This window comes from Gavialis gangeticus, unplaced genomic scaffold (genome assembly GCF_001723915.1).
Source record: "Gavialis gangeticus isolate Ggan-Ray unplaced genomic scaffold, GavGan_comp1, whole genome shotgun sequence".
NCBI classification, from domain to species: domain Eukaryota; kingdom Metazoa; phylum Chordata; order Crocodylia; family Gavialidae; genus Gavialis; species Gavialis gangeticus.
In genome coordinates this window covers 207,693,105-207,702,158 of record NW_017728992.1, presented here as the reverse complement: position 1 = coordinate 207,702,158, position 9,054 = coordinate 207,693,105, and the positions used below count along the sequence as shown (strand labels likewise).

Here is a 9,054-nt window from a genome sequence, read left to right as displayed (position 1 = left end):
TACCAAGACCCTAACCCTAATAAATGAGCACACCCCAAAGTAGTGGGCAAATTTGGTAACACCCCTGCCAGGCTTTTTGACTGTCTGTACTTAGCCGATGACTCCTAGGCTACAGGTTACCCAGAGAGGTGGTGCAGTCTCCATCCTTGGAGGTTTTTAGGATCCAACTAGACAAAGCCTTGGCCGGGACGATGTAGTTGGGGCTGGTCTTGCTTGGAGCAGGGGGTTGCACTAGATGTGACCTCCTGAGCTCCCTTCAACCCTAATTGTCTGTGAGTCTATGACTTGCTTTCCCTCCCAGCCCCTACAAGTAGCTGGCATGAGGCTTGGCCTTTCCTTTAGACCCCAAGCTGGACAATGGTGTGCCAGGAAGGGTGACCCGTTATCCTATATCCCTGTGGGTAACTCCGAAAGTGAAGCAAGATTAGCTCCTTGGAGCTGGAGGAAAAGAGTAGAGGCTGTGAACAGGTTTGTTCTGGGAGAGGCGGTGGCTGGGACATTGGGATCCCAACCTCCATTCATCTCCTGGCCAAGAGCCATTGGTGAGGTAACAACAGAGACCAAACCACCACATTGTGCAATGGGAGAAGCTGCAGAATCGTTCCTGCCGTCTTCTCCTCACTGGCAGGGATGTCTCAATGTGTGCTGCCTTTCTCAATCGTGGGTCACTGTGCAGGTGGGTTCTCTCCTCTTGCCAGTTTCTTTCCAGCCGTGATGTTGCATTTCCATTGACCCAGCCAGCGAGGCCATGCAGGAAACAAGGGGAGGCTTGCAGTGTCACCTGAGACCTACCAGAGTCCGGGGCCGGGCAGAGCTGTGAATATCACTGCAGGGAGATCAATCGATGCTTCTCCAATAAGACAAGGGACCCCGAGAATATGAGATTGTCACAGAACCACAGACAATGAGGGCTGAAGGGAGCTCAGGGGGTCACATCTAGTCCAACCCCCGCTCCAAGCAGCACCAGCCCCGACTACATCATCCCAGCCAAGGCTTTGTTGAGCCAGGTCTTAAACACCTCCAAAGATGGAGACTGCACCACTTCTCTGGGTAACTTGTCCCAGTGCTTCACTACCCTCCTGGTGAGAGAGTTTTTCCTCATATTCAACCTCAACTTCCCTTGCTGCAGCCTGAGCCCATTGCTCCTTGTCCCGTCATCTGCCCCCACTGAGAACAGCCCAGCTCCATCCTCTTTGCAGCCCCCCTGCAGGGAGTTGAAGGCAGCTGTTCAATCCCCCTTGGTCTTCTCTTCTCCACACTCAATCAGTCCAGGTCCCTCAGCCTCTCCTCACCAGTCCTGTCCCCCAGCCCCACAACCACTTTCATTGCCCTCCACTGGACTCTCTCCAATGTGTCCACATCCTTTCTGTAGTGGGGGCCACAGCTGGACACAGGACTCCAGATGTGGCCTCCCCAGTGCTGAATAGAGGGGAAGAATCACTGCCCTCGATGTGCTGGCAATGCTTCTACCAATGCAGCCCAGGACGCCGGTAGCCTTCTTGGCACCAAGGGCGCACTGCTGGCTCCTGTTCAGCTTCTTGTCCCCTTTCCCCCCCAGGTCTTTTCTGCAGACCTGCCCCCCAGCCTGCACCGGTGCATGGGATTGCTCCCTCCTAAGCGCAGGACTTTGCACTTGTCCTTGTTGAACCTCATGAGATTTATTTTGGCCCAATCCTCCAGTTTGTTGACTTCTCTTTGAATCCTAGCCCTACCCCCCAGCATGTCTTCTGCAGCATATTTCCCATCCATTCACCTTCAGCTAACAAGTCCTGCCTGAACCTGTTTATGTCCATGGTTCTCTCGTATTTATTGTTCAACAAACTGGATGCCAGGGACTGTCTACGTGTCTGTACAGGACTGGCTATATATTTGTACAGCTCCCAGCACAATGGCTCGTGGGGGCCTCTCTTCAAGTACGACAGTCCCCTGGGTCCCGGAAGGCAGGCGTTTGAGATTGCCGAAAGAGATTCTGGGCCGCCTTGCCAGAACTGCGGCATGGCCAGCTCCCTTGACTTCAGCACCCATCGTGCAATGGTGAGTGGTCTTCTTCAAGCCCCAGCTGCCAGCGTCAGGTGACAGCGAGGTTCAGAAATCACTGCGAGCCAAGCACCAGCGCTTGATGAGTGTGGGGCGCTCGATGATTCAACACGGCGCGTCGGCTCTGTTGCATCCTTGTGAGTGTCCGGGGAAGTTCGCCACAACTGCCTCTCCCAGCCAAGCATCCTGCCAACAACTGCCCACCAACACAAAGCAAACACCGTATCCAAATACACACGAGCAATCTAGAAACCAGCAATGTTCAATTAGCCCTGAATTGCTCCACAAGCTTGTCCAGATCGCTGAGTCCCCCCCCGATATATCAGCACTAGTATCATTAGGCGGCAACAAGGCCGTTGGCTCTGGTGATAGCACATCCTGGGACTCAGCCTTGCTGCCCTGCCATCACTGGTGCCTGTCGGTGAGTTTTTGGGGCAAAACAACCCATTCTGTCTCCCTTATCTTCTTGCCCCCTGGTCTTTTGGAGAAGGTGTTGTCCTCCATAATCTCTGGGGATACATGCCATGCGTCCAAGTAGCTTATGATACCGCTGCTGTTTGCTTCCCAGGGGAGATCAACACTGAAACAGGATGGTTTACATAGGGGTGCTCCTGTCTTGAGCAGGGGGTTGGACTAGATGGGACCCCTGTGGTCCCTGCCCACCCTGTTCTTCTGTGATCTTATCATATTCTTTCTTGAGGTGGAGCCCTGGTCTGTTGTGTTGATGGAGTAACACCAGAGCTGGGTCCAAGATTGACATTCACTGGGCCAAGCCCTCATTTTTCATTGCCTTAATTTAATCTAAACTGGTTTCTGTCTATGACTCTCTTCCTTGGCATCACACGAGGTTTCTGAATTGTAGGACAGTCCTCCCCGATGCCCACGGGCCTTGTGGTTCCTTTCCCTGCTATTAGTGAGCTGGGGTTGTTTTCTAATGGCAGCGAGGCAGGGTGGGAAATCTCACGTTGGGATGGAGGACATCAGCTCTCTGCCGTGCCCTTGTTGTGACTGTGAAGCCTGGGTTGGAGCCCAGGTTGCCCCACCCTCTGGAGATGTTCTGCTTAATTGTTGTTCTGCTTAATTGTTCACCTCTGTTGCTTCTGTTTAATCTGAGTTTCGCCACTGTACCTCTCGGAAAAACAGAGACTGAGTCACACAGGTTTGAAAATTAGCTATATTTACCTGTGCAAGAAGAGTGGGTGCTGGAAGAAGTTACATCACCCCCAAATTACAGGCCTACTTTCCAGGTAAGCAAATGGCTCCATGGAGATACAGAACACAAAACTCCAGTGGGAGGCCAAAATCAGGAAATCCCAGGTACCCAGCAGGCATGGAGGGCATCCCATTAGAAAGCCATTTGCAACGACGTGTGGCATAAGGAAAAGCATGTGCAATTTCAGTTTTTATGTGCAACTGGATCTGGTGAAGTGAGAATCGAGCCAGCTCTGTTAACACAACAGACCAGGGCTACATCTCAAGAAAGAAGACAGTAGAATCGGAAGGGGTGTTTGAGCAGACGAGGCAAGTTATTAGAGGTAATAGAAGAAAGTTGCATGGGCTGAGGGTCCTAAACTAATAGTAGCTGATGCCAGGCAGCAGCCAGGGAGGGGCTAGATGGATGACGCAGGAAGGCCCTCCTTATGAAGGCTTGGGAAAAGGTGAGATGGGGAGAGAGCATCATTTGGATCCACTGAGGATCGCCCTGTGTGGAGAAGAGCGGCTGTGAGAGTGGTGCACGTGAGAGTCAGCTGGTACTTCGGTGCTTCTACCTGCCCCTTGCCAATATTTTCCCATCAAAAATTAATTGAGTCCAAGTCTGGCATGTTTTTGCTATTTTTTCTATGATATTTCCATTTTTTTATGTTAACAAAAAGGCAACTCTCTCCTCCTTGTGATCCAAAGATTCATTTCCTTATTTCTTTCAGCTTTCTCTGCTCAGTTTATCTATATCTATATCTATATCTAGTGAGGCGGTGGGCACCAAGGTGTGCTCCACCATGCTGGGGGGAGGGGTGGCGAGGGGCGTGGCTTGCACCATATGGGCGGTGCATGCCTACATTTGCCTGCTATATCACTGTTGGGGCATGCTATAAATGTGGAGAGCACCGCTACGGTATAGCTAGTGATTGTGTGTAGACCTGCGTGATTGCTACGTCCCCGTCGTGCGCTGTACGGTGATGTGGTGCAATGCTGCATCGCCGTAGGGCAACGTGTGCCCCCGCCCTATGAAGATGAAGTTGGTTCCTTATTCCCAGCTCCTTATTTCCAGTTCCTGGGTCCTTTTTCAAAGCTAATCTTTACACAATGAAAGGTTGTCAGCAATGAATGAGGCATGCTAAAGAGTTTGAATTGCATCAAAAAAATTATATTGACTAATAATAATATCAAATAATATCGTGCATCAAGTATATAACCCAGAATAAAGAGCTGAGATCAGGCTGGGATTCTGTTATGTTACAGTTTTATTCATCAATATACACCAGAAAACACACTCCTTTTTGGGGATGCTGCTGGCTCTCATTCATTCTGTTAGGGTTTGGTGCTTCCTTGCATAACAGCTGGAGGAAAAACACTCCAAAGCTGGACAAGATCTCTATACAGAGTCACAAGGCAACCGCCTACACTTCCCAGCAATGAACCTCGTGCTGGTCCCCGTGACACCCCAAACCCTGAAATTACTGTAATCAGATCCAGCAAAAGGCAGTGCAACAGAGGTATATAAAACCTGCCCTGGACACAGCTGCTCTCTTGTAGGCTGCAAAGGCATAACGACGATGAAGGCTTCCCTTCTTGCCCTGCTGGCTGCAGTCCTGTGTGTGGATCTAGGTGAGCCTATATGATTTCTCTGCGGCAGCTTCCAAGGAGGTAGGGGTGAATCAGGGACACAGCGTGGAAATAGCAGGGAAGCAGGAAGGGCTTGAAGGGATGCGCAGTAGAGAAGCTGTCATCTGCAGCGGAAACTAAATCGAGTGGTAGAGATGTTTGCCAACAGTGGGACTCGCATCCCAGCTGCCACCTCCATCTACAGTCCGTCGCTTTGTAGCATGGAGCAATGCCTTGAGACCCACTTATGACTGAAATTGGGTGCAGCTTGCAGAGATTTGTGCAAAGCGTTCAGAGTTACAATGTTACCCCAGACCAAACAGAAGTTCCCTGTTGGATCCAGGGGGCAGGGGAATATAGCTGCGGGATGGGAGCTTTGCAGATACAAGTTACATTAGACTACGTTTTGAAACGTCTTTATCTGATACCTCATGCAAGGAGGGGTCAGATTTTCACCCGATCGGCCATTTTTGAAGCTGTCTGCAGCTGTGCGCTTGTGTTTGCTCGCAGCTCTAAACTGCTTTCTGTGGCCAGATGGGGTGAAAATTGTCACTTCCGTCTGCAATACAGATTCATCAAGTCCGGTACCTTTCCTTATGCTCAGAGCCATGAACCGGGGTGCAACGACTTTCACACTTGCAGGTTGGGAAATGCACACGAGCAAATGAAGTGTAATGGAGTAAGAGAATTAATCAAGAGGGGTTTATGGAAAGTGGAGCTAATTGGATGTCTTGTCTAATGGAGACTACAGGTTTGCTTAATAATGGTAATAGTGCTCTCAGACCTCTGCTAAGGCATTTGGCTTGATCTCGCATGACACCTGTTTAATAAACCTGTTTAATTAGTGAGGATTAAACCCCCATCATGTGCACAAGCACCCCCCAGATTGTAAAATCATGACACAGGCTATATAGAGACCTGAAATTGGGTAATAGGTCGGGACATGTAACTGCGGAGAGGGCTTTATCCTGTTTGTAGTGGGATCCTGCAGGATGGAGTCAGGTCTCTTTTCTGTTTAACCTTTTTATCAGTGACTTGGGAGAAAATACAGCATTGGCGCTGATAAAGTTTGCAGATGATATAAAGGCTGGGAGAGGACAGGGCATTATGATAGGGCTTCTCCAGTCAGGCAGCTTAAAGCTAGATCCCCTGGCTAGAAACTGAAAGGAGGCAAGTTCATATGAGCTGCTGCCTGGGGCAGATTTGTCACCCCTGGCAAATTTTAAGGCAAGATGGGATGTTTCTAAGCCTGAAAGATCCCCTCTGGGTCAAATCATCATGACATTGGGGCTTTCCCTCAGCCTGTCCTGTGCTGGAGTTCAAGCTAGGGAAGCACAGCAGTCTCTCCTGACTTCCAGATCTATGGAGAGCAGATCCATGTTACAAATGATATGTAGACAGAGCAGAGGGAGGGTAGAGAAAGAGGAGGCAAATTTGGGAGACCTGCTTAAACGTTCCTCAATGAGCTCTACTGCCCGTAGCACCGCACCCTCCTCCTCTGCTAGCCACGGTCCAGAAAGAGCAGCTGCAGCAGCCTTTTGGGAGGGGCCCGATCCTGTCAGCGCCTGCTGGAGCAGATGTACTGGACCACCCAGACCTTGCCTAAGTGCCTTTTGGGATGCTTAGGCAAGAGCTGGGTGCCTCGCTGCTTAAAAGGCCAATTCTGTGCATGCCTTGAAGTTGGCATCTCAGCATCTGGGGAGCTCCCAAGTGCAACAAGGAGGTGCCCAGTGACTGCAGCTGTTCCAGGGCTGGGCACCAGCTTGTACGCAGGTATTTCTCTCTATTCGGGCAGTTTTCATGTTCGCCTCGCCAGAAGCAGCCAGCTTTCCTCGCCTGCTATTTTGCACTGCATGTGAAGGACCAGCAGCCTGGCGTTGTGCCAGGAGGTGACCCCCCCTCCCGAAATGACTTGCAATTGTTCTTTGATTTTTTTTTTTTTTTAATTGGCCCAGTGTCTGCCCAAACATGAATGCTGCTTTGATATAGCTTAAGGCTGGGATTCAATCCAGCTTTGTTTAAATTGTGGCAAACCCCTGCATAAGCTCACATTTTGGGGCCAAGAATGGCTTATTTATTTCCATTTAGATCAAACTGCCTAGGAGCAGGTTTAGGGGAACCTGAAATAAACCGCTTGATATTCCAATCCCTGCACAGCCTTTTGCAGCTGATTTTAGCTGGGAGGCTTAAAAACCAGTTAAGTGTGGGCTAGCTTGCTCGTGTCCGTGAGCTGCTACGTCTCATGTGAATAGCTCCTTTTGAACTACTTCTCTAAGAAGCTGGCATCAGTTGTGTTGGCTGCACAGATGACTGCCCATTTCTCAGAGTCACACAGTTGTGCACTCTCCAGCCTTGGAGGTTTTTAAGACAAAGCCTTGATTTCTCAGCATCATACAGTTGTGGACTCCCCATCCTTCGAGGTGTTTTAAGACCCGGGTAGACAAAGCCGTGGCTGGGATGATGCGGGGTGGAGACAGGTGCAGGGCCGCGATGACAATCAGCTGATGGTCACATGCAGCAAGACACTGAGAAGCCAAGGGAGATCGCTACTTAATCTTCTTTGGGCTGTAGTCATCTTGAAGCTTCCCAAAAGAAGCCAGGAGTGTTCTCCCCATTTTACAGATAGAGGGACTGAGGCTCATGGTGGGGAAATGACTTGTCGAAGAGGATCCAGTGGCAGAGATGGAAGTGGAACATGGGGCCCTGGAGTCTGGCGCTCTCCATGAGGCCATGCAGCCTCCGTACTGAGGAAAAAAAAGGGTCTTTTTCTGCCACAAATTTCTCAGACATACAGGCTTGGCTTTGTTCAGAATTTGTTGTCAATTTTCTCAACCCAACATTTTGTATCCTTTTGATGATTCCCCTCAATTGGTTAACATTTCTGCTGCCTTCCTTCTTTAAGAAAGGTTCCTTCGGGGCCATTTCTTCCTGGAAGAGTCTAAATGGTATTGCACACGCCTTTTGCAGGTTACTCCTTACATTGCTATGTCTGCAATGAAGAGCCCTCCAACTGGAATTGTATGTCCTCAAAGGCGTGCGCATCGCATGAAAAATACTGCATGACCACCTTTGTCTCTGGAGGACTCGGTAAGTGTGAGCAATATCTCCACCAGGTTTTGTTCTCTGTGGGCGCGTCTACACATGCACTTCAATGTGCATTCACCTATTTTAATGTGCATTAGTGTTACAAAAAACGCTCTTTTGCTAATGCACATTAAAATAGGCTAATGTGCCTATGGAGGTACTAGACTTAATGCACATTACCTAAAGCACTGTAATCGAATGTGTAAACGAACCCTGTGTTGCCTAAGCTATGGGTATGATTTATGTGGGAAGCAGGAGGTCTCCCCGACATGTCCCTTGCTTGGGCATGAGATAGCAGGTGAAGAAAGAATGGGTTAACAGCGGAGGCAAAAACTGTGATTATGCATTAATGCCATCCCTATCAGGGTCTCTTTTTACCACCCGTACCATGGGGTGGTGGAACTGGAGCTTGCTCCATCCACTCCATGCATTGGCCTGGTATTGCAGTGCTTCCAGGACCGGTGCAAAAAAACCAAAAAAAAAAAAAAAAATGGTTTTCTTAGACAGAGTTTTGGGGGGTCTGGGGGGGATGTGAAATGATGATTCTTCCTCTTGCTTTTCTCTGCCAATGAAGGTAATGAAAAAAGTTTCCGCATCAGCAAGAAATGTGCTGCAGATTGCTCCCAAACAAACGTGAACTTCGGCGTCACAGCCGTTTCAACCAACTGCTGTGGTACGTGGCTGTGCAACTTCAGTGGAGCTAGCAGCGTGAAAACCAGCTTTGCTGTGATGGCATTTGGGGTCTTGGCCAGCTTCCTCTGTGTCCTTCGAGTTGGGCTGTGATGGAGCGTGGCAAGAAAAAGGATTTGGCTTCCTCTAGAACTTGCATGGGCTTTTCCCTGGGGGACACCAAGATGCTGTCGGGTGCAAAAGTTTCCATCGAGATCAGCAGGGCCCCAGTTCCTCCAGGCAGCATTGCAGATCCCAGGCTGTTTCGCGCTCACTCTGTGTACCGCGGTCTTCTCTGCTAGAGGCAGGATTTGTGAGATGTGGGTCACCGTGTTGCCCTTCCTTTGTGGGGAGGATAAGTACCTGAAAGAATAGCTTGTGCTGTGGTGTGGGATCGGGGGACTGGGAAAGTAGCTAAGAGAGGTCTCCACGTCTTTCATT

The 9,054-nt window shown here is 49.8% G+C and overlaps 1 protein-coding gene across 2 annotated transcripts in view; it reads left to right on the top strand.

Annotated features, from left to right (window-relative positions):
* The first annotated feature begins 4,686 nt into the window (after positions 1 to 4,686).
* Positions 4,687 to 9,054, top strand: part of LOC109305239 (lymphocyte antigen 6E-like) — a 4,814-nt gene continuing 446 nt past the window's right edge. Inside the window, exons 1-3 of one of the 2 annotated variants that reach the window (XM_019528245.1) lie at positions 4,687 to 4,863; positions 7,828 to 7,947; positions 8,519 to 9,036. In XM_019528245.1, the coding sequence (XP_019383790.1) occupies positions 4,812 to 4,863; positions 7,828 to 7,947; positions 8,519 to 8,727 (381 nt within the window). In that variant the 5' untranslated portion in view covers positions 4,687 to 4,811 and the 3' untranslated portion in view covers positions 8,728 to 9,036. Of the gene's footprint in view, positions 4,864 to 7,827; positions 7,948 to 8,518; positions 9,045 to 9,054 lie in introns of both variants that reach the window. The other variant, XM_019528246.1, reaches the window with a different exon arrangement.